The sequence below is a fragment of the Mustela lutreola genome, chromosome 17, assembly GCF_030435805.1.
Source record: "Mustela lutreola isolate mMusLut2 chromosome 17, mMusLut2.pri, whole genome shotgun sequence".
Taxonomy (NCBI): domain Eukaryota; kingdom Metazoa; phylum Chordata; class Mammalia; order Carnivora; family Mustelidae; genus Mustela; species Mustela lutreola.
In genome coordinates this window covers 38,148,822-38,173,929 of record NC_081306.1, presented here as the reverse complement: position 1 = coordinate 38,173,929, position 25,108 = coordinate 38,148,822, and the positions used below count along the sequence as shown (strand labels likewise).

General features: G+C 46.1%; 3 protein-coding genes and 1 long non-coding RNA gene across 4 annotated transcripts in view; 1 reads left to right on the top strand and 3 right to left on the bottom strand.

Annotated features, from left to right (window-relative positions):
- RBAK (RB associated KRAB zinc finger) overlaps positions 1 to 25,108 on the top strand; it is a 65,537-nt gene that overhangs the window by 17,419 nt on the left and 23,010 nt on the right. The gene's annotated exons all lie outside the window — the stretch shown is intronic.
- Positions 1,628 to 14,817, bottom strand: LOC131819396 (speedy protein E4-like). The gene is made up of 5 exons (XM_059154456.1): positions 14,742 to 14,817; positions 8,357 to 8,415; positions 7,789 to 7,874; positions 1,722 to 1,890; positions 1,628 to 1,633 (listed from the first exon to the last, which is right to left on the bottom strand). Exons 1-5 carry the CDS (start codon positions 14,815 to 14,817, stop codon positions 1,628 to 1,630), a joined length of 396 nt encoding a protein of 131 aa, XP_059010439.1.
- Positions 14,985 to 19,359, bottom strand: LOC131819395 (speedy protein E4-like). Its single transcript, XM_059154454.1, has 6 exons — positions 19,039 to 19,359; positions 18,347 to 18,544; positions 17,424 to 17,482; positions 16,854 to 16,939; positions 15,176 to 15,344; positions 14,985 to 15,047 (listed from the first exon to the last, which is right to left on the bottom strand). The coding sequence occupies exons 1-6, from the start codon at positions 19,316 to 19,318 to the stop codon at positions 14,985 to 14,987; spliced, it is 855 nt and encodes a 284-aa protein (XP_059010437.1). The 5' UTR covers positions 19,319 to 19,359.
- LOC131820108 (uncharacterized) lies at positions 22,216 to 24,732 on the bottom strand. Its single transcript, XR_009349462.1, has 2 exons — positions 23,095 to 24,732; positions 22,216 to 22,568 (listed from the first exon to the last, which is right to left on the bottom strand). It is a non-coding gene; the product is annotated as an uncharacterized LOC131820108 (long non-coding RNA).

Here is a 25,108-nt window from a genome sequence, read left to right as displayed (position 1 = left end):
CACCTTGGTCCTTTTGTGTTACTTAAAGTCTGAACAAAGAACCATACTGCAAACATCAACATCATGAACCATGAGACCACATAATCCTCCATTCTAACCCTAGATCCTAATGTTTAACCATAACACCTAGTCCAAAATTTGGTCAGTGCTACATGGTCTGAATGTTTGTCTCTTCACCTCCCTCAAATTTGTACATTGAGATCCTAACCCACAAGGTGATGGTGCTATAAGATGAGGTCTTTTGGATGATATGGCCATCGGGGGGGGGGCCCTCAACAATGGCAGTAGTGCTCTGATAAAAGAGACCCCAGTGACATAACTCAGAACCCACTTAGTCTGCAACCCAAAAAAGTGTCCGGCAATCTGCTCTCAGACTTCCAGCCTCCAAACCATGAGAAATAAATGTCCATTGCTCAAAGCCATGTAGTACTTCGTTGTGGGAGCCCGAATGGACTGAGAACTAGTTCACATGATTTAAACCAAATCTTTACTTAATCTTCTGCCCAAATGTATAACTCTACAAGCTGATCACAATAAGCTATGCTAAAACTAGTATTTCTTTTTTTTTTTTTAAGATTTTATTTATTTATTTGACAGACAGAGATCACAAGTAGGCAGAGAGGCAGGCAGAGAGAGGGGGGGAAGCAGGCTCCCGGCTGAGCAGAGAGCCCGATGTGGTGCTCGATCCCAGGACCCTGGGATCATGACCTGAGCCAAAGGCAGAGGCTTAACTCACTGAGCCACCCAGGCATCCTGAAACTAGTATTTCTGAAGGTTTACTCATTCTGACAAACTCCTTGACTGTGAACCTGAGGGGAAAGATGTAATGGAACGAGACGAGAGACTCGTCCAGAAGTTGGCAGGGGACACAAAGGACTGACAGATGTCATCTGGCATCAGCAATGTGTTCGCAAGCAAATCTGTCTGAACGCACAGCTAGTCCTAATTTATCTTTTATTATTGGATAGATAGACTTTTCCATCCGTTGCCCTATTGTTAGACATTTACTTTTGTTGTAAATAAGTCCCCAGAATTCATATCTCTGAGGCATGAAAGAGAAAGTAAAAACACAATGTAGGGGAAAAATTGGAAACTTGCTCCCTTTTCACAGAAAGTCAACATTTCCTCAGAGCTATCATCTGGGCCCAGTTGGTTTCAATGGAATTATTTCAGCCAAGTCCATGCCTCTGTGACAAACTGGTTTTCCTGAGGTCCTTAAGGGTTTTCCACACGTCTCCCTGAGTCATGGCTCTGTGGGGTTGTCAGCTCGTCCTGGGACCTGAGTGCGTGTACGGCATCCACCTCATAGCGCATGGAAGGCTGACGTGTGGGGCTAGGGAGAGGAGCGTGGGCTCAGCTCCTGGATTCCTCAGATCTCCTCATTACACAAGAAATCATTGTGCCTGGACCCATGAGGACAGAGACCTACCTTCCCTTAGGCCGATGACCTCAGGCCTCCATGGCCCTAGGAGACCTAGGGCATCAGAGTGAGGCGGTCTCGCCCCCACACCCACAGGTCTGGATCAAAAGCCTGGATCTAGAAGACAAGCGGCCCCATGAGAACACAACTTCCAGATGGGCCCTGCCCCTGCGACCCCCGACCTGCTCCCTCCTGTCGTCCAGACCCTTAATTCTTTCTGGTCCCAAATCCCCATGTCCCTCGCTGCACCTCTTCTCTCTCCCATTGGGCCCCACATCCCAAATCCCTTCAGCCAACCTACCTCTTCACACTCTTCTTGGGACACCCTGGTCCTCCAGTTCATGGATCGTATAAATTGGAATCTCAGTTTGTGGAACAAGGGTCGCTCAGACCAGTTCTTCCCATAGAGGAATGAAAAGATGGCCTGTTTGGGGGCCTGGTTATCCTCTTCCTTATCATTGGCCAGGTAGCTGGAGAGAGACATCAGGTGGCTGGTCAGGAGCAGGACGGGAAGGATGCCCCTCCGCCATCTGAGCTCAGCTTCCCAGCAAGGACACAGGTTGCTTATTACCCAGTGTCACGGAGTGCCACTCAGGCATCAAGAAGGCATGGCTGGAATCTTAGATTGGCAGCTGACTTATCCACAGAGACCTGGCAGGCCAGAAAGAGCTGGCATGATATTTTCAGAGTTCTAAATGAGAAAAACATGCAGCCAAGAATACTATATCCATCTAGGCTATCATTGAAAATCGAAGGAGAGATTAAAAGCTCCAGGACAAACAAAAACTGAAAGAATTTGCAAACACCAAAACAGCTCTACACGAAATATTGAAAGGGGTCCTCTAAGCAAAGAGAGAGCCTACAAGTGGTAGATCAGAAAGGAACAGAGACCATATACAGTAACAGTCACCTTACAGGCAAAACAATGGCACTAAATTCATATCTCTCAATAGTTACCCTGAATGTTAATGGGCTAAATGCCCCTGTCAAAAGACACAGGGTATCAGAAACGATAAAAAAACAAAACCCATCTATATGTTGCCTCCAAGAAACTCATTGTAAGCCTGAAGACACCTCCAGATTTAAAGTGAGGGGGTGGAAAAGAATTTACCATGCTAATGGACATCAGAAGAAAGCACGAGTGGCAATCCTTATATCAGATCAATTAGATTTTAAGACAAAGACTATAATAAGAGATGAGGAAGGACACTATATCATACTCAAATGGTCTGCCCAACAAGAAGATCTAACAATTTTAAATATCTATGCCCCCAATGTGGGAGCAGCCAACTATATAAACCAAATCAAAGAAACACATAAACAATAATACAATAATAGTAGGGGACTTTAACACTCCCCTCACTGAAATGGACAGATCATCCAAGCAAAAGATCAGCAAGGAAATAAAGGACTTAAACGACACCCTGGACCAGATGGACATCACAGATATATTCAGAACTTTTCATCCCAAAGCAACAGAATACACATTCTTCTCCAGTGCACATGGAACATTCTCCAGAATAGATCACATCCTCGGTCCTAAATCAGAACTCAACCGGTATCAAAAGATTGGGATCCTTCCCTGCATATTTTCAGACCACAATGCTCTGAAGCTAGAACTCAACCACAAAAGGAAGTTTGGAAAGAACCCCAATACATGGAGACTAAACAGCATCCTTCTAAAGAATGAATGGGTCAACCGGGAAATTAAAGAAGAATTGAAAAAAAATCATGGAAACAAATGATAATGAAAATACAACGGTTCCAAATCTGTGGGACACAACAAAGGCAGTCCTGAGAGGAAAATATATAGCGGTACAAGCCTTTCTCAAGAAACAAGAAAGGTCTCAGGTACACAACCTAACCCTACACCTAAAGGAGCTGGAGAAAGAAAAAGAAAGAAACCCTAAGCCCAGCAGGAGAAGAGAAATCATAAAGATCAGAGCAGAAATCAATGAAATAGAAACCAAAAAAACAATAGAACAAATCAACGAAACTAGGAGTTGGTTCTTTGAAAGAATTAATAAAATTGATAAAACCCTGGACCGACTTATCCAAAAGAAAAGAGAAAGGACCGAAATAAATAAAATCATGAATGAAAGAGGAGAGATCACAACTAACACCAAAGAAATACAAACTATTATAAGAACATACTATGAGCAACTCTACGCCAACAAATTTGACAATCTGGAAGAAATGGATGCATTCCTAGAAACATATAAACTACCACAACTGAACCAGGAAGAAATAGAAAGCCTGAACAGACCCATAACCAGTAAGGAGATTGAAACAGTCATTAAAAATCCCCAAACAAACAAAAGCCCCGGGCCAGACGGCTTCCCGGGGGAATTCTACCAAACATTTAAAGAAGAACTAATTCCTAGTCTCCTGAAACTGTTCCAAAAAATAGAAATGGAAGGAAAACTTCCAAACTCATTTTATGAGGCCAGCATCACCTTGATCCCAAAACCAGACAAGGATCCCATCAAAAAAGAGAGCTATAGACCAATATCCTTGATGAACACAGATGGAAAAATACTCAACAAAATCCTAGCCAATAGGATTCAACAGTACATTAAAAGGATTATTCACCACGACCAAGTGGGATTTACTCCAGGGCTGCAAGGTCGGTTCAACATCCGCAAATCAGTCAATGTGATACAACACATCATTAAAGGAAAGAACAAGAACCATATGATACTCTCAATAGATGCTGAAAAAGCATTTGACAAAGCACAGCATCCCTTCCTGATCAAAACTCTTCAAAGTGTAGGGATAGAGGGCACATACCTCAATATCATCAAAGCCATCTATGAAAAACCCACTGCAAATATCATTCTCAATGGAGAAAAGCTGAAAGCTTTTCCGCTAAGGTCAGGAACACGGCAGGGATGTCCATTATCACCACTGCTATTCAACATAGTACTAGAGGTCCTAGCCTCAGAAATCAGACAACAAAAGGAAATTAAAGGCATCCAAATCGGCAAAGAAGAAGTCAAATTATCACTCTTCGCAGATGATATGATACTATATGTGGAAAACCCAAAAGACTCCACTCCAAAACTGCTAGAACTTATACAGGAATTCAGTAAAGTGTCAGGATATAAAATCAATGCACAGAAATCAGTTGCATTTCTCTACACCAACAGCAAGACAGAAGAAAGAGAAATTAAGTCAATCCCATTTGCAATTGCACCCAAAACCATAAGATACCTAGAAATAAACCTAACCAAAGAGGCACAGAATCTATACTCAAAAAACTATAAAGTACTTATGAAAGAAATTGAAGACACAGAGAAATGGAAAAATGTTCCATGCTCCTAGATCTGAAGAATAAATATTGTGAAAATGTCTATGCTACCTAAAGCAATCTACACATTTAATGCAATTCCTATCAGAGTACCAGCCATCTTTTTCAAAGAAATGGAACAAATAATTCTAAAATTTATATGGGACGAGAAAAGACCTCAAATAGCCAAAGGGATATTGAAAAAGAAAGCCAAAGTTGGTGGCATCACAATTCCGGATTTCAAGCTCTATTACAAAGCTGTCATCATCAAGACAGCATGGTACTGGCACAAAAACAGACACATAGATCAATGGAACAGAATAGAGATGCCAGAAATAGACCCTCAACTCTACAGTCAACTAATCTTCGACAAAGCAGGAAAGACTGTCCAATGGAAAAAAGACAGCCTCTTCAATAAATGGTGCTGGGAAAATTGGACAGCCACATGCAGAAAAATGAAATTGGACCATTTCCTTACACCACACACGAAAATAGACTCGAAATGGATGAAGGACCTCAATGTGCGAAAGGAATCCATCAAAATCCTTGAGGAGAACACTGGCAGCAACTTCTTCGACCTGAGCCGCAGCAACATCTTCCTAGGAACAACGCCAAAGGCAAGGGAAGCAAGGGCAAAAATGAACTATTGGGATTTCATCAAGATCAAAAGCTTTTGCACAGCAAAGGAAACAGTTAACAAAATCAAAAGACAACAGACAGAATGGGAGAAGATATTTGCAAACGACATATCAGATAAAGGACTAGTGTCCAGAATCTATAAAGAACTTAGCAAACTCAACGCCCAAAGAACAAATAATCCAATCAAGAAATGGGCAGAGGACATGAACAGACATTTCTGCAAAGAAGACATCCAGATGGCCAACAGACACATGAAAAAGTGCTCCATATCACTCGGCATCAGGGAAATACAAATCAAAACCACAATGAGATACCACCTCACGACAGTCAGAATAGCTAAAATCAGTAAGTCAGGAAATGACAGATGCTGGCGAGGATGAGGAGAAAGAGGAACACTCCTACACAGTTGGTGGGAATGCAAGCTGGTGCAGCCACTCTGGAAAACAGCATGGAGGTTCCTCAAAATGTTGAAAATAGAACTGCCCTATGACCCAGCAATTGCACTACTGGGTATTTACCCTAAAGATACAAACTTAGTGATCCAAAGGGGCACGTGCACTGGAATGTTTATGGCAGCAATGTCCACAATAGTCTAACTATGCAAAGAACCTAGATGTCCATCAACAGATGAATGGATAAAGAGGATGTGGTATATATACACAATGGAATACTATGCAGCCATCAAAAGAAATGAAATCTTGCCATTTGCGACATCATGGATGGAACTAGAGCGTATCATGCTTAGCGAAATAAGTCAAGCAGAGAAAGACAACTATCATATGATCTCCCTGATATGAGGAAGTGGTGATGCAACATGGGGGCTTAAGTGGGTAGAAGAAGAATCAATGAAACAAGATGGGATTGGGAGGGAGACAAACCATAAGTGACTCTTAATCTCACAAAACAAACAGAGGGTTGCTGGGGGGAGGGGGTTGGGAGAAGGAGGTGGGATTATGGACATTGGGGAGGGTATGTGCTTTGGTGAGTGTTGTGAAGTGTGTAAACCTGGTGATTCACAGACCTCTACCCCTGGGGATAAAAATATATGTTTATAAAAAATTTTTTTAAAAAGACGGCATGGCTGGGCAGAGACTTCTCCCAGCTTGTGGATGGAGAGGGAACTCAATGGGAAGCCTGAGGGCATGTCCTGTGGGGGGACACCCACACCCACCCCTTCCCTTTAGCTAGTTTGTGCACAAACCTGTCTACCCATAGAGCAAGGCCATATACATCTCCCATGGGCAGGAGCTGACCCTGTTCTATTCTGTAACCATGACTTTCCTACCAAACGACTAATACAGGACTGGGTTCATTGGTTGCATTAATTCAACACGCACTTCTTGAACCTCTCTTCCCATTGCCTCATGCCTTGGTCCATAAGGTGTACTCTATTTGTATTTGTTGAATGAATAAATGATGCTTTTTCTCATGTTCAAGTGCAATACTGATCACCTCCTAGTCCCAACATAACTTAAACCTCTGCAAAACAGAAGAAATTCTGCAGTGCCTTTGAGAGTGTGGTAATATCTTGACAAGTCCTGCAGGCATCGAGTCTAATGGGATTGGGGATGGGGACAGAGGGGTGGGGCGGTGAGTGGATAGGCAATAACCATAGTCCAGAATATCCATGACACTCGGATTTTACAGAAGTGCTGCTGCGGTGCGGAAGTCAGGGATGTTGGCGGGGCGGGGAAGGGGGGAGCATCTGAAGATATGGGAGTTGAAGTTGACCTTGAGGACAAGTCGTTTTCCTCAGATATAGGTGCAAAATTACCTAGACAGAAAACGCAATATAGGAACAGAGGGAAGTGTCCTTAGAAGGTTGAAACACCAAGGGGATGAGCATGTCGGACGAAGACAAAAGGGTTGGATCCAAGCTCAGAAGCCTGGCCTTGACCCAGAATACCACAGAGTGAAGGAGGAGACCAGAGCTTTGAAGGACTTCATGCACATAGCGCCCACAGGCTTGGGCACGGTCTTGTAAGACACACCCGTCGAAGCATTCACAACAGATCTGTGCTTGTCCTGGGGATGTGAATCCAGGCATTTCTGCTGGGAATGCTTAGGAGGAAAACAATTACACTTGGTATCGCCCTGGGAAGGGGACAGTAGGAGGATCAGGACCAGCTGCTTCGCTAGTCTGTTTGCTCAGGGCAGGGCCGTGTCCATTCCTTCCTTCTGTGCCCTTAGAAGCGTCTTCTGTTTGCTTCTTCTGGCTGTCGTCAGGGTTGTCTGTGTTTACAAGGAACAGTCTAAAAAAACACTATACTATAATCCTATCATTTTTATACATGGCGACAACAGTTTTTTTAAAAAGTAGTTTAATAAACAGTTACAAATGGTTAAAAAAAAAAAAGTAGATGAAAGGTTACGGTCCCACTTTCCCCCTCCATCCACCCAGGTAGCGAATTCTACTGAGGGATGAGACAAAAATACTCACAGGGCTATGAAGAAATGGATTCGCTGGTACTGCCAGGAGAAGAGGACAGCACGGCTGAAGTAAGCTATGACCATAGACAGGAGATACTGGCGGCAAGAGGAGACACAGTGTCAGACAGAGGTCACATCCTGGGCAAGGAAAACCAGTGGGGCATGGGGATAGGAGGCTGGAGCAGGTGCTCCCGCTTTGACAGACTGGGTGAATTTGCTTATTTGGTGTCAAAAGGTTGGCTGCAAAGCAAAGAAGTCAAGGGAAGAGTTGATGGTGCTCCCAGGATAGCAAGCTGTGCTGGTCTGAGGGCTTGTCTTCAGGACAGCCGGCCTCTGGAGGGTCTCTGAGAAGCTGGAGCCACGGGTAGCCCCACCCAAGAGCTGAGAGAAAAGGGACTTAAGGTGGCAACAGCCAGAGGGGCATGCCTGGGACTCAGGTCCCAGAGGACCTGCAGGAAACCACGAGGTCCCCAACGGGAAGTGTTGGCAGTATGAGGTTGGAGAAGGTTTTGGATGCATCGCCCTGCCCCAGGACAGATGTTGGAGCAAGAACACATCTGAGTGGAGAACAATGATACCTTGTCGGATACGCTCAGATTTTTGTCCCAGGCCAGAAATTTTTGAATGACAGGATCCTCTGTGAAAAGAGGGCATAGGTCAGGTTGACAAGCAGAATGGGGTTACTGTGGGAGCATTCCAGGGCAAAGAGGAGAATAATGCTTCTCCTGGGGAAGTTCCAGGATGTGGCCAGCGGTGAGGCTGATGGGCAAAAGGGAGGAAAGACGAGTCACCGCCCGGACAACGTTGGTGGCTTCCGGCGTGGGGAGGCTGAGGGAGCACACCTGTAAGATTGGATGGGAAGTCAACAGGGACGCTGTCTCATCATGCATGGACATGCCACTGCGGAGACCACAGTCATTCCCTGTCATTTTCTCATCCCACAGTGACATAAGGGTATAAAGATGGCATGTCATTTCCACACCCCCTGCCCAACTCCACACACACAGCCAAAGACATTTAGAGTCAAAAGGCCAATAAGGGGAACCTGGGTGGCTCCATGGTTTAAAGCCTTAGCTGTGGCTCACGTCATGATCCCAGGGTTCTGGAATCGAGCCCCACATCAGGCTCTCTCCTCAACGGGGAGCCTTCTTTCCCCCTCTCTTTCTGTCTGCCTCTGCCTGCTTGTGATCTCTCTCTCTGTCAAATAAAAAAATAATATAACGAAAAAAAAAAAAAAAACCAAACAGCAAAAGACCAGTAAGAACTAAGACATCTCAGGAGTGTAACTGAAACCGAGCTTTCTCATCCCAAATACAGACCTTTCTCCAAGTCTGGGAACCACACCGAGCGGTGACCTGAACTCATACGGGAAGCAAGAGCTGCGCGGCGGCACTCCGCGTGCGCGAACAGGACACACAGGCCGGGCTGCACATGCGCAGGACGGCGGCAGCGGTGCGCCTGTTGGAGCCCACTCCAGAGCCTACAAATACAGGACCTTGAGTTCAAGGGCCCACAAGTTAGGGGACGTCTCGAAAAACCCACACTTAAAAAGAAAAAAGGCAAGGGGAGGGGAGGGAAAGGTAGGGAAGGGAAAAGGAAGGGAGAGGGAAGCGGAAGGAAAGGAGAAATAAAGGGGAAAACTGAAAAGAAAAAGACAATCCCGCCTTATCTAGGATGAGAGTAGCGGTAGAGGGAACGTGGGTGCCGCTGAGGGAGAAGCGGAGAGAATGGGAGTAGCTACTGAGACAGGCGCCCCGGAGTTGCCCGCGGGACTCTTCCTGAGTCCCTGCTCCTATTTCTTTGTAGTTTTCTCCGTGTTTCCCCTTCACAAAGCAGCTCCTCCTTGTTTGTCACTCAGTCTTATTTATTTGACACAGAGAGAGAGAGATCCCAAGTAGGCAGAGAGGCAGGTGGAGGGTGGGGGGTAAGCAGGCTCCCTGCTGAGCAGAGAGCCCCATGCGGGGCTCGATCCCAGGACCCTGAGATCATGACCTGAGCCGAGGCAGCTGCTTCACTGACTGAGCCACATCACACCCCTGATCCCCACCACTCTCCTACTTGTCCATCTCCAGGCACTAGACTTTTTCCATCACTCCTGCTTCTCAGGACAAGCCCGCTGTTCCTCTGCTGTGTGGCTGAACTTCGCTGTTGCTGCCTCCTGACCTCCCCTCAGCGGCCACCTATAGGCCTGGATGCTTTCCGGTTCCAGAAGCTTGGCTGCTCTGACTCTTCTGTGCTCTGGGAGCCACACGTGCTTCTGCCATCAGCTCACACTTCCGAACCACCTCCCTGGATCCGTATTCCTTCTCAGCCTTCGGTGGCCTCTAGCCTCTCCCACTTTCTCAGCTGGTCCCTCTCTCTATCCTCCAAGTCTCTTAAGCTTCACCCGCTTCTGAGCAGCCTCGGCTCCCCCTTCTCTTCAACTGGATCCGTCCTGATCTCAGTTTCTCTAGGTGTCCAGGCTGAAACCACCATGTTCTGCTCCAGTGTTCCCAAGCACTCCCAGTTCTCACCTGTCATAAGTCAGCGGACTGTTTGCTTTCTCGCCTGTTTGTTACTGCTTTATTGTGTGCATCCACCGTCCTGTTTCTTGTGCCTTTTCATTCAGGTCTTTCCTCATTTGAGTTGTTTCCTCATCTGCCTTTACCTGCCACCTTGCAGAGACGTAAAGCTTCTTAAATATACATTTTAAGTCCTAAGTGTCTCATGTGTTATATCTGTTTCCAAGCTGCCATACTGTTTCTCCTCTTTGTTTCCGTGTCTGCAGAATCTAGCCTCTGCTGTTCCCAGTCCATCAACTGTGTCCCAATTCTGAATGCCATCCCTCTCCTTGAGCTGCTGTAATCAGATGCTGATGTCCCTGTGGCTCTTCTGACCTTGGTGGTTTCACTTTCTGAAATTGCTCCAGGCTTAGGAGTTCACCTTATGTATCAGAACTGCACCCCAACCCCAACACACACACACACACACACACACTAAATTTTCCCTTCGGTTTCTCTTTACTCCATTGCTTGTTGTTCCTCTATAGAGTGCTGTGTTCATCTCCTAAATATCTCACATCTCCCAAGCTATTCCAAATCCCCATGAGGACCCCATTATTTCAATCCTTATTTGTTCAACTTCTCCAACATCTCCTGTGATAGATCTGTCCCCAAACTGTTACCTTCCCTGACCAACTGAGTTTTGCCAATCTCCTACCATAGCCAGTGTGTTGTATAAATAATTTTTCAGATACCTCTCCCTCCCTGCTCCCTGGGAGAGAACCTCTACATCTTTGGAATCCTGAGTGATAGGAGTGTTTGTTACTCACACTGGAGCAAACTTGAGTTTGTGCTAATGAGATGAGTCAGGATAGGGCCAGCCATACCAGGAACCCAACAGGGCTGGGGCTTTGAACCACTTGATATCAGCCCAATCTCTAGTGGAAGGAAGAGAGTTGGAGACTGTGTTCGATGTATGGCCAATGATGGAGTTAATCACACTTGCATAAAGAAACCCCAGTAAAAACTCTGGTCACCAAGCTCAGGTGAGCTTCATGACGGGTGATATGCATCTATGTGCCAAGACATCCATGGGATGCTTCCCGCGGACACTGAAGCTTGGTATTTGAGACAGCCCCAGTATTCTCTGGTGCTACCATCTCCCAAGATGGTTTCCTCCAATATTCAGGATTCCTGCCATTAACTCTTTCTTCTCCATGCCTCTCTTATTTGACAGCTTAAGCTTCTCCTAACTTACTGTGTTTCTCAGAAAATTCTCCCAAGGCCTCATTTCTTTCCAGTTGTTCTATTTCATCCCATACTGTAGATTTTCCTTCTACCAAAGAAGGGTGCTCCCTTGCACCTGTGGGTCTGCTGGCCATGGATCATCGCCTAAAATGCATACTCTCACTGAGGCACGTTCCCTTGTTGTGAATTTCAGATTATCTAGGTCCCCATAGCTCTGTCTTCCTTCTTTCCCTTTTCCTGCCTCAATATCTTTGCCTTGTTTCTTGCTTTAAGACACAAGCTCAGGGTTCACTTTATCTTCCTTTTTTTTCTACATAAAAGGTAACTTCTACTTGGGGCACTTGGGTGGCTCAGTGGGTTAAAAGTCTGCTTTCGGCTTAGGTCATGATCTCAGGGTCCTGGGATCGAAACCGCCCGCATCCGCATCTGGTTCTCTGCACAGAGGGGAGCCTGCTTCCCCTGTCTCTTTCTGCCTGCCTCTCTGCCTACTTGTGATCTCTCTCTGTCAAATAAATAAATAAAATCTTAAAAAAAAAACCCACATCCTCATTAAAAAAAAAAACTTACACTTATTTTTCAAAGGTAAGAAGTGTGGCTGAATAATCACAGCCCCATTAAGAAAGAGTGTCATTGGACAGTGAACAGTAAGACCAACTGAGATGACCACAAACACCACGAAGATGAAGACTTTTATCTTTATTATGTTTCCTCAAGAGACACATTGCAGTGTCCTCTTTAATAACCTAAAATAACATAAAACAACTTACAAACGTGTCATCCAGGCAAGTAAAAGAATTACAACTGATTCCCACTTTTTAATAATGAAGACTACATGTCAAATAAACATTTACAGTAATAACAACTTGAGGGAATCACCTACCTAGTTATAAGTGTAATTGATATATAGCTATAGTAAAAACACAAAAACCTATCCCGAATATGTCAACAATATTTTATCTACAGGTGTAATCTCATCACAAAACTTTTTTTGAAAACTAGTTTTGAAAACTATGACAATTTCAGAACTTTTAAAAATAAATACATAAATATAATATATAAAAATAAATAAAATAGTTCTAAGGACAACATTTTCAAAATATACCAATGATTCATGGCCTAATATTAGGTTAAGATAATCCTTTGTCTCTCGTTTTATATTTTTGAAGTAATCTCCTTCTTGATTGTGTCCCAATGCATAAAAAACAGGATCTCCAACTCCTACCTCAAGCGAGATTTGACTTAAAAAATCTGGAATATTTGATACCACCCCAGGAAAGGGTGGATCCTGATCAAAAGCCTGGTTTCTTATTGTCCTTCTCTGGACTCCTATAGGTACTCCCATCTCCTCAGAGAACAATATGAAAATTCCCTTTAGCTCATTTTAGAAGTTCTTGGGTTCTTCTAGATTATCTGCACAAGAGACTCCTCTCTTCCTTCCTCATGCCTGTTGTTAGCGTCTAGATTGATTTCCTGCTGTAAATCTGCGTCTCCCCGGGGCTCAGGGATCTGAAATTGAGAGAAAGAGAGGAAGTCAGATCGCAAGGAGTCAACGCTCCAGACATCTTGGTCAGTTCTAACCAGAATTTAGACTAATTCATAAATCCAACGTTCTCTCTAATCCTTCATTCTAAACCCCAATTCATTTTCAGTTATGACTCTTGGACTTTGGTGACCCTGACCCCCCAAATTTTCTCCTGAGCCTAAGGTCACACCCGGTTATCTGCTTGATAGCCAGGACTCTAGGTGATTCTGCTCAGGGAGTAAAGCAAACTTGAGGGTCGCCTGGGTGGCTTAGTTGGTTGAGCGTCTGCCTTCGGCTCAGGTACCCCGGAATGAGTTCCACATCAGGCTCCTTGCTCAAATGAGGAGCCTGCTTCTCCCTCTGCCTGCTACTCCCCTGCCTGTGTTCTCTCTCTGTCTCTGACAAATAAAATCTTTAAAAATAAAACAAAAACAAAACAACAACAAAACAAACAAACAAACTTGAGAGAATGTTGCTTTAGACCTGAAACTCACCTTGGTCCTTTTGTGCTACTTAAAGTCTGAACAAAGAACCATACTGCAAACATCAACATCATGAACCATGAGACCACATAATCCTCCATTCTAACCCTAGATCCTAATGTTTAACCATAACACCTAGTCCTAAATTTGGTCAGTACTACATGGTCTGAATGTTTGTCTCTTCACCTCCCTCAAATTTGTACATTGAGATCCTAACCCACAAGGTGATGGTGCTACAAGATGAGGTCTTCAGGATGATATGGCCATGGGGGGGCGGCCCTCAACAATGGCAGTAGTGCTCTGATAAAAGAGACCCCAGTGACATAACTCAGAACCCACTTAGTCTGCAACCCAGAAAAGGGTCCGGCACCCTGCTCTCAGACTTCCAGCCTCCAAATCATGAGAAATAAATGTCTTGCTCAAAGCCATGTAGTACTTCGTTGTGGGAGCCCGAATGGACTGAGAACTAGTTCACAAGATTTAAACCAAATCTTTACTTAATCCTCTGCCCAAATCTATAACTCTACATGCTGATCACAATAAGCTATGCTAAAACTAGTATATCATTTTTTTAAAAGATTTTATTTATTTATTTGACAGACAGATCACAAGTAGGCAGAGAGACAGGCAGGGAGAGAGGGGGAAGCAGGCTCCCGACTCAGCAGAGAGCCCGATGTGGTGCTCGATCCCAGGATCCTGGGATCATGACCTGAGCCAAAGGCAGAGGCTTAACCCACTGAGCCCCCCAGGCACCCTGAAACTAGTATTTCTGAAGGTTTACTCATTCTGACAAACTCCTTGACTGTGAACCTGAGGGGAAAGATGTAATGGAACGAAATGAGAGACTCGTCCAGAAGTGGGCAGGGGACACAAAGGACTCACAGATGCCATCTGGCCTCAGCAATGTGTTCGCAAGCAAATCTGGATGAACACACAGCTAGTCCTAATTTATCTTTGATTATTGGATACATAGACTCTTCCATCCAATGCCCTATTGTAAGACATTTACTTTGTTGTAAATAAATCCCCAGAATTCATATCTCTGAGGCATGAAAGAGAAAGTAAAAACAAAATGTAGGGGGAAAATTGGAAACTTGCTCCCTTTTCAAAGAAAGTCAACATTTCCTCAGAGCTATCATCTGGGCCCAGTTGGTTTCAATGGAATTATTTCAGCCAAGTCCATGCCTCTGTGATAAACTGGTTTTCCTGAGGTCCTTAAGGTTTTCCACACGTCTCCCTGAGTCATGGCTCTGTGGGGTTGTCAGCTCGTGGCTGGGACCTGAGTGCGTGTACAGCTTCCACCTCATAGCGCATGGAAGGCTGACATGTGGGGCTAGGGAGAGGAGCGTCGGTTCAGCTACTGGATTCCTCATATCTCCTCATTACACAAGAAATCATTGTGCCTGGACCCATGAGGACAGAGACCTACCTTCCCTTAGGCCGATGACCTCAGGCCTCCATGGCCCTAGGAGACCTAGGGCATCAGAGTGAGGCGGTCTCGCCCCCACACCCACAGGTCTGGATCAAAAGCCTGGATCTAGAAGACAAGCGGCCCCATGAGAACACAACCCTTAATTCTTTCTGGTCCCAAATCCCCATGTCCCTCGCTGCACCTCCTCTCTCTCCCATTGGGCCCCACACCCCAAATCCCTCCAGCCAACATACCTCTTCACACTCTTCTCGGGACACCCTGGTCCTCCAGTTCATGGATCGTATAAATTGGAATCTCAGTTTGTGGAACAAGGGTCGCTCGGACCGGTTCTTCCCATAGAGGAATGAAAAGATGGCCTGTTTGGGGGCCTGGTTATCCTCTTCCATATCATTGGCCAGGTAGCTGGAGAGAGACATCAGGTGGCTGGTCAGGAGCAGGACGGGAAGGATGCCCCTCCCCCACCTGAGCTCAGCTTCCCAGCAAGGACACAGGTTGCTTATTACCCAGTGTCACAGAGTGCCACTCAGTCATCAAGAAGGCATGGCTGGGCAGAGACTTCTCCCAGCTTGAGGATGGAGAGGGAACTCAATGGGAAGCCTGAGGGCATGTCCTGTGGGGGGACATCCACACCCACCCCTTCCCTTTAGCTAGTTTGTGCACAAACCTGTCTTCCCATAGAGCAAGGCCATATACATCTCCCATGGGCACGAGCTGACCCTGTTCTATTCTGTAACCATGACTTTCCTACCAAATGACTAATACAGGACTGGGTTCATTGGGTGCATTAATTCAACACGCACTTCTTGAACTTCTCTTCCCATTGCCTCATGTCCTTGGTCCATAAGGTGTACTCTACATGTATTTGTTGAAGGAATAAATGATGCTTTTTCTCATGTTCAAGTGCAATACTGATCACCTCCTAGTCCCAACATAACTTAAACCTCTGCAAAACAGAAGGAATTCTGCAGTGTCTTTGAGAGTGTGGTAATATCTTGACAAGTCCTGCAGGCATCAAGTCTAATGGGATTGGGGAAGGGGACAGAGGGGTGGGGCGGGGAGTGGATAGGCAATAACCATAGTCCAGAATATCCATGACACTCGGATTTTACAGAAGTGCTGCTGCGGTGCGGAAGTCAGGGAGGTGGGCGGGGCGGGGAAGGGGGGAGCATCTGAAGATTTGGGAGTTGAAGTTGACCTTGAGGACAAGTCGTTTTCCTCAGATATAGGTGCAAAATTACCTAGACAGAAAACGCAATATAGGAACAGAGGGAAGTGTCCTTAGAAGGTTGAAACACCAAGGGGATGAGCAAGTCGGACGAAGACGAAAGGGTTGGATCCAAGCTCAGAAGCCTGGCCTTGACCCAGAATACCACTGGCCCTGGAGAGTGAAGGAGGAGACCAGAGCTTTGAAGGACTTCATGCACATAGCGCCCACAGGATTGGGGACGGTCTTGTAAGACACACCTGCGGAAGCATTCACAACAGATCTGTGCTATGTCTTGGGGGCGTGAATGGAGGCATTTGTGCTGGGAATGCTTAGGAGGAAAACAATTACACTTGTTATCGCGGTGGGAAGGGGACAGACAGAGGATCAGGACCGGCTGCTTCGCTAGTCTGTTTGCTCAGGACAGGGCCGTTTCCGTCCTTCTTTCTGTCCTCTTAGAAGGGTCTTCTGTTTGCTTCTCCTGGCTGACGTCAGGGTTGTTTGTGTTTACAAGGAACAGTCTAAAAAAACACTATACTATAATCCTATCGTTTTTAACACGGGGTCAACATTTTTTTTTAAAAGTAGTTTAATAAACAGTTAGAAATGGTTTAAAAAAAAAAGTAGAAGAAAGGTTAGGGTCCCACTTTCCCCCTCCATCCACCCAGGTAGCGAATTCTACTGAGGGATGAGACAAAAATACTCACAGGGCTATGAAGAAATGGATTCGCTGGTACTGCCAAGAGAAGAGGCCAGCACGGCTGAAGTAAGCTATGACCATAGACAGGAGATACTGCCGGCAAGAGGAGACACAGTGTCAGACAGAGGTCACATCCTGGGCGAGGAAAACCAGTGGGGCATGGGGACAGGAGGCTGGAGCAGGTGCTCCCGCTTTGACAGACTGGGTGAATTTGCTTCTTTGGTGTCAAAAGGTTGGTTGCAAACCAAAGAAGTCAAGGGAAGAGTTGATGGTGCTCCCAGGATAGCAAGCTGTGCTGGTCTGAGGGCTTGTCTTCAGGACAGCCGGCCTCTGGAGGGTCTCTGAGAAGCTGGAGCCACGGGTAGCCCCACCCAAGAGCTGAGAAAGAAGGGACTTAAGGTGGCAACAGCCAGAGGGGCATGCCTGGGACTCAGGTCCCAGAGGACCTGCAGGAAACCACGAGGTCCCCAACGGGAAGTGTTGGCAGTATGAGGTTGGAGAAAGGGTTTTGGATGCATCGCCCTGCCCCAGGACAGATGTTGGAGCAAGAACACATCTGAGTGGAGAACAATGATACCTTGTCGGATACGCTCAGATTTTTGTCCCAGGCCAGAAATTTTTGAATGACAGGATCCTCTGTGAAAAGAGGGCATAGGTCAGGTTGACAAGCAGAATGGGGTTACTGTGGGAGCATTCCAGGGCAAAGAGGAGAATGATGCCTCTCCTGGGGAAGTTCCAGGATGTGGCCAGCGGTGAGGCTGATGGGCAAAAGGGAGGAAAGACCAGTCACCGCCCGGACAACGTTGGTGGCTTCCAGCGTAGGGAGGCTGAGGGAGCACACCTGTAAGATTGGATGGGAAGTCAACAGGGACGCTGTCTCATCATGCATGGGCATGCCACTGCGGAGACCACAGTCATTCCCTGTCATTTTCTCATCCCACAGTGACATAAGGGTATAAAGATGGCATGTCATTTCCACACCCCCTGCCCAACTCCACACACACAGCCAAAGACATTTAGAGTCAAAAGGCCAATTAGGGGAACCTGGGTGGCTCCATGGGTTAAAGCCTCAGCTTTGGCTCACGTCATGATCCCAGGGTTCTGGGATCGAGCCCCACATCAGGCTCTCTCCTCAACGGGGAGCCTGCTTTCCCCCTCTTTTTCTGTCTTGCCTCTGCCTGCTTGTGATCTCTCTCTCTCTCTCTGTCAAATAAATAAATAAAATATCAAAAAAAAAAAAAAAAGACCAATAAGAACTAAGACATCTCAGGAGTGTAACTGAAACCAATCTTTCTCATCCCAAGTACAGACCTTTCTCCAAGTCTCACCTAATCCTCTGTCATTTTCATGTGTCCCCAGTGAGGGATCATTATGGAGTCCTCCAAGGATGGAGAGCTCACCAACCTTCAGAGAATGCTTTTCCACTGGAAAATTCTTTTCCATTGGAAGCTTCCTGAATTTAAAGAGAAAATGGAAGAGGGTTGGAGGAGATCTTCTTACCAAGCAACTTTTTGAAGACCTCGTGGTGTTCAGGGAGCACTGAAGACACCCGTTGTCTCTTCAACTTCATCTTGAGGCCACACAGTGACTCCACGACCCAGATGTCCTCAGCGCCAGAGCCTGTCTCCTCATCTGACTCATCCCTTCCTCTCTTCCTTGTGGGGGACTCAGGCATGGGGCGGGGGTCTACCCAGGGGGCTGAGTGAAGAAACCAGGCTACAGTATAAGGCTTTGGTCTTTGGAATTCAGCCACCCCTTCTCCCCCTCCAAAAACCCCAACTTCCCCTTCATTCTCTCCAGCCTTACTGACAATTGACATCTCCCCAACCATGTTTCCATCTTTCTCCTTTGTTGATACACATCTGTCCCCATTCATCTTTGGCACTGTTTCACCACCCCCATCCTCAAAATTTCATTGTAGATAACTTCTGCCCTGGGAAAAATGGCATAATTTCCTCTCTTCCTTTACCTCCTCTTTGGACCTCATCTCCTAACCCACTTTCCCTGCTTCCTGGGTTTTCCTTCCATGGTTACAGTTTTGTCCCCAACTCCTGTACTTTCCTTCTCCAATCCCCGGCTTTCTGGATCTCTCCTGTCACACACACCCTACTCAGACACTCATTCCTGACTTTGTACCCATTCCTCTTTACTAGTCAAGCCTCCCAAGTTCCTTCCTCTTCCTCCTTTCTCACCTGATGGTCCTGGGATTTCATCATCCACCACATTGAGCTGGTACCCTGAGGTGCTAGGCTGGGGACTCTGGTCCTCAGACTGGGAATGCGGTTGATTAGGTTGATCATCAGCCATGATTTTTCCCCAGCTCTTTCTGTCCTCCCAGAAACCTGAGACCCTGTTCTGGGCAAATTCCGACCGAACACAAGCCCGTGATCCCTTCTCCAAGCTGGGGCAAAGCCAGGAGTGGCCAAAAGGTCTGTGAAGATACAGTTGTCCACCTCTGCTGCCAAGCACCATGGAATCTGGTCCTTCCAATCAGGAAGGTCGGAAGCCTCTGATGTCACAGGTCATTCCAGCCTGGCAACCAGTTTTAAGGGAAACACGTAACTGCCACACTGATGTCCAGTTTTGCATCTCGAGGTAAGGGCTGTTTCCAGCCACCGACCCAGCCTTGGTCATCCTCCAAAACTGTCCTCGAGGGGTCTGGATCGCACTACTCCTCTCCAGCAGATGCCCGGCTCTCTCCCCTCTTGGCACATATTGGGCTCTCTCCATCCTTCCTATTCCTAATTCAGGGCACAATCTGGTGGGAGAAGGAAGAAAGAGACAAGGGAATTTGGGATGGGCCGAAACGTAAGAACTTACAAGACAGACATAAGTATGTCAAGAAGGTTCCAGGTACATGGACTTGTTGGAAGTAAAAGTTAGTTTAAGGGACGCCTGGGTGGCTCAGTTGGTTAAGCAGCTGCCTTCGGCTCAGGTCACCATCCAGCATCCTGGAATTGAGTCCCACATCAGGCTCCTGGCTCGGCGGGGAGCCTGCTTCTCCCTCTGCCTCTGCCTGCCTCTCTGCCTGTGCTCACTCGCTCCCTCTCCCTCCCTCTCTCTCTCTGACAAATAAATAAATAATTTTTTTAAAGAAAGTTAGTTTAAATCGCTTGATTTGGTAGACTTCTTCTGCTCCATGTTTTACAGACATTGTGTTGGGGGTGGGGGTTCAGTGGTGGGGGAGCACCCACGCTCTCCTCTGAGGCAACTCTGAGCCCAAGAGACATTTTGGGAACCTGAACCGGTAGATAACTGTACCTGTGTTCTCACACACTTCAGACGGTGTCTACAACTTAAGAAGTCCCTGGACCACCCAAAACCTGCCCCTTGATCACAATTAATCAGCTCTAGTCTGCATCTGAAATTTGTAAGCCCGTGTATCACTCTCGACCCAGAAACCTCATGACCACTTGTGTATCTTATGAACAAAATGCCACATGCACAAAAAGGCTAGATGGAAAAATCTCCCGTTTAAGGCAGAATCTGTTTAACCAAGAAGGTGGGAAGCATGTGGTAGCATAGACGCCGTCACAGAGGTTCTGGCCGGCTGTCCATTAACAGCAGAAGAAGCTTCTTCCCAACCTCCTACCTCCTACCTCTGCTTCTCACCTGTGCATCTGAATCTTGCTCACTCTCTCCTTCTGTGTTAAAATAACAGGACTGAAAATTTACCATTTTAACCATTTTTGAGGGTATGATTTGTTAGCAGTATGCACCTTCGGGTCTCTGTGCGACCATCAGCACCATCCTTCTCCAGAACTTTTTCGTCTTCCCTGAAACTGAAACTCTGCACCCACTGAAGGAGAACTGCCCGTTCTCCCCTCGCCCAGCCCCTGGCAAGCACCATTCCACTTTCTGTCTCTAGAGATTGGGCTATTTCAGATAGTTCCTATCCGTAGAATCATGCAGTATTTTCTGCGTATGTTTCTGATTTATTTCATTCACCACAATGTCTTCCAAGCTCCTTTGTGTTATAGTGTGTGACAGAATTCCTTCCTTTTTAAAGATGAATAATATCCATTCTGTGTGTGTGTATGTTTGCACTTTTACATGTTCCTTTCACAATCATATAAGAACAGTGATACATACATACCATTTTTAGTTTATCCATCCATCTGTTGATGGACGCCAGTATTGTGTCCACATTTTGGCTAAGCCTTGCTTTCGATCCATTGTTTGAAATTGGATGAGAAACACATCCTTAATTCGGGATGTGTCTCAAGTTTTATTTTGCACTTCGATCAAATTTACGGATAGCTAAGGAGCCCAGTCCAAGCATAAATAAAGTCAAACCAGTTCACCCAGGAAACAATATGGAGGTTTCTCTAAAGATTTTAAAAAACCAAACGAACAAACCCCCCAGAAAACAGAAGTACCCTTAATCTGGCATTCTTATGGCTGGATATACAACCAAAGGAAATGAAAACAGGATATTAAAGAAATATCTGCCCTCCTGTGTTCATTGCAGCATTACTCACAATAGCCGAGATAGGAAAACTACCCTGGTGTCCGTCAACGGAGGCGTGCATAAAGAGGATGTGAGGTCCATACACAGGGAGCTGTAGATTGGTATTTGTATAGAGGTGAGAAAGTAGGAAATCCTGCCATTCGTGACAACATGGATGGACCTTGAGGGCATTATGTGGAATGAAATAAGACTGACAGAGAAAGACAAATACTGTTGGTAACATTTATATGGGAAATCTTAAAAAACAACAAAAAGTCAAACTCAGAGAAACAGAAGGTTAAAAAAAAGAAAGGAGGTTGCCAGGGGTGGGGAAGGTGGAGGAACTAGGGCGAGGCTGGTAAAAAGAAGAACACTTTTCAGTGAGAAGATGAAGTCTACTGATCTCCTATCAGACACAGTAACCGCACACAACATAGCACATAAATGAAATTTGCCAGGGCAGTAGAACTGACATGTTCTCACCCGTCAAAAAGGTCAATGGGTGAGGTCATGGATGTGTTAATTAACTAGGTGGTTAGAATCCCTTCACTGTGTACATCATAATGATGTACACTTTAAATCGTACGGTTTTATATGTCAGTTACACCTCAATAAAACTGAAATTTTTAAAAAGTAGTTGATCCAAGGTGCAGGGACCGACGGTTACCTTTGTTTGCAATTGTTAAACTTCACATTTGGATGAGGTCTCACAGAGCCTGCAGGTGGCCTTGGGGTTCCCGCACAGAGTCCTTGCGTCCTGGACCTCCTGCGGGTCCACACTGCCCCATGAATGACACGTGACTCGTGGCTGCAGAAGTTCAATCTCTAGGAAGCCTATTTGCATTCAGATTTCCATTCCTGATGTTTTCAGCCATCAGACCTGAGTGGACACCCACCATAACAAAACAGAAGTCTGCGATTTGTTATTTAGTTATTTATTTTTAAAGGTTTTATTTCTTTATTTGAGAGACATCACCAGTAGGCAGAGAGGCAGGCAGAGAGAGAGGGGTGGGGAGGCAGGCTCCCCACTGAGCAGAGAGCCCGATGCGGGGCTCGATCCCAGGATACTGAGGCCATGACCCGAGCTGAAGGCAGAGGCTTTAACCCACTGCCACCTAGGCACCTCTGGGATTTGTTTTTTAGAACAAGGGATGTGATGCGCTAAAGACTGAAGCAAGACCCCAGGATTCACCTCAGCTGCTCTGATTCAAGTCCTCTGTCCTGTTCACGATGTCCCTTCTCCATCTGCTCAGACTCCCGTTGGTAGACAATCTGGAGAACATAAGCCAGTAGTTATAATATGCTTGTCTAAAAGATGGGGGCCGTGAGCGCGCCTGGGCGGCTCAGTGGGTTAAGCCATTGCTTTCGGCTCAGGTCATGATCTCAGGGTCCTGGGATCGAGGCCCGTGTCGGGCTCTCTGCTCAGCAGGGAGCATGCTTCCCTCTCTCTCTCTCTGTCTGCCTCTCTGTCTACTTGTGATCTCCCTCTGTCAAATAAATAAATAAAATAAAATAAAATAAAATGGGGGCGATGAGAATGGGAAAGTAATGGTTTTGTTACAAAGCAGCACATGCCCTTGTGCAAATCCTCCTACCTTCAGGGTCCCATCTCTTCAACCTATAAAATAAAATACGTAGATAAGATGACCTGTAAGCGTTCTGCCCATGTTAACATAACCAAGGCTGTGAGGAAGCAAACTGGACAAGACCAGGGACGCAAAGGCTAGGGGTAAAATTGTGTGCTCCCGTCCAAGCCACCTTCCCCCACTTCGTGTGTTGAAGTCCTAACCCCTGGTACCTCAGAATGTGATGTTTTCTTCTTCTTTTTCTTTTCTTTCTTTTTTGGTGGTGGGTGTCTATGGAGGAAAATCAAGGTAAAATGAAGCCTTAGGGTGGACATCATGATCTCAAGGTCATGAGCCCCAAGCTAGGCACGGCACTCAGCAGGGAGTCTGCTTCTCTCTCTCTCTCTCTCTCTCTCTCTCTCTCTCCCCCTCTGTCCGCCCCTTGCTCATGCCCTCTCTCTCTAAAGTAAATATATAACTCTTAAAAAAAGAAAAAAGGAAAATTTGGATACAGAGACTCCCAGGTAGAGAGAAGAGACTGTGATGATACATAGAGAGGGGACAGTCGGCTACAAGCCAAGGAGAGAGGATGGGACCGAGCCCCCGCACCCCCCCCCCAACCCCGCCAAGGAACTAGGCCTGCCCACACCTGGATCTCAGACTCCCAGCCTCCAGAACTTGGAGACAATTCATCTCTGTTGTTAAGGCCCCTGGGTTGTCTTACTTTGTTGCAGCTTCCCTGTAAACCCATCCAACCAGTATTTTGCATAAGAGGGAATTCAGATTCAGCCACTTTCCTCGCACTTCTGTGGCCCCTTCCATTAAAACAAGCCATGTCCCGAGGCTTCAAAGAAGAACTAGTTCTTTCATACAGATTGGAAACTTGAGCTTTCTTAGCCTCTGACATTTCCTGGTCACCGTGAATGTGCTAGTTTGGGGGCAAAAAAATGGTTGAAAGACTTTAAGAGAAGAATGATGCACAAATCTTGAGGATGGCTGCCAGTTATCTTCATAAAATTGATGTGTTAAAGAGAAACAGGAGCCAACACAGGCAATTACTTAGAAAATTAAGGGCTGGAAAGGCTTCTTCAAGTATGGTGTCAAACAGAAGAAAAGTAGGAAGAGAGAGTGAGGGTCATCTGGGGGTCTTGGATGCTGAAGCGTCTGCCTTTGTTCACATCATAGTCCCAGAGTCCTGGGATCGAGTTCCACATCAGGGCTCCCTGTTTAGCAGGAAGGCTGCTTCTCCTTTTGCCTCTGCCTCTCTCTCTCTGTCTCTCATGAATAAATAAATAAAAATCTTTAAAAACATTATGTCCATATGGCAGAAAATAAAAGTAAAACATTACGTTCAAAAGGTCAATAACAAATTGGGGGCAATATTTGTACTTAATACAAATACAAAAAGAGAAAGCTTTATATTTTAAATACTAATAAATGAAGAGCTATTAATGAAGCCACATTAAAAGGTATAGATCTGGGGCACCTGGGTAGCTCAGTCGGTTAAGTGTCTGCCTTTGGCTCAGGTTTTGACCCTGGGGTTCTAGGATAGAGACGAGCATTAAGCTCCCTGCTTAGCGGGGAGTCTGCTTCTCCCTCTCCCACTCTGCTCCCCCTGCTTGTGCCCCTTCTCGGTCAAATAAATAAATAATATGTATATATTTTTAAAAGGTACAGGTCCAGGGGCGCCTGGGTGGGCCAGTGGGTTAAAGCCCCTGTCTTCAGCTCAGGTCATGAACCCAGGGTCCTGGGATTGAGCCCCATGTCAGGTTCTCTGCTCACCAGGGAGCCTGATTCCCCCCCCTCTCTCTACCTGCCTCTCTGCCTATTTGTGATCTCTGTCAAATAAACAAATAAAATCTTTAAAAAATAAAAAAAGGTGCAGATCTGGTACTTCTGGCCCAGACAGAATCACAGGGCTCAGATTTGCCTTAAAGAAGTTTCTAGGAGGGGGAAATATATGAATATATGAAATGACAGGTTTTAGCCATTTGGAGAGAGGAGTGAGCCCCCAAGAGCTTCCAGTTCACCACCCAGAGAGTTATCTAGGCTGAGGTATGTGGCAGGGGTCCTAGGGCTGCCCAGGATGTCTCTGAGTTGCAGGGACAGAGTTGGGTGGTGAGGGAGAGGTGGGCATGACAGCCAGAGTTCACAGGCAGAGAACCAGAGTGGACTGAGAGGCAGGAGGGTGTCCCAGTCTTCAGGTGAGCAGGTCAGTGCCTATGGGGGAGGCAAGGGTGGAGGCCA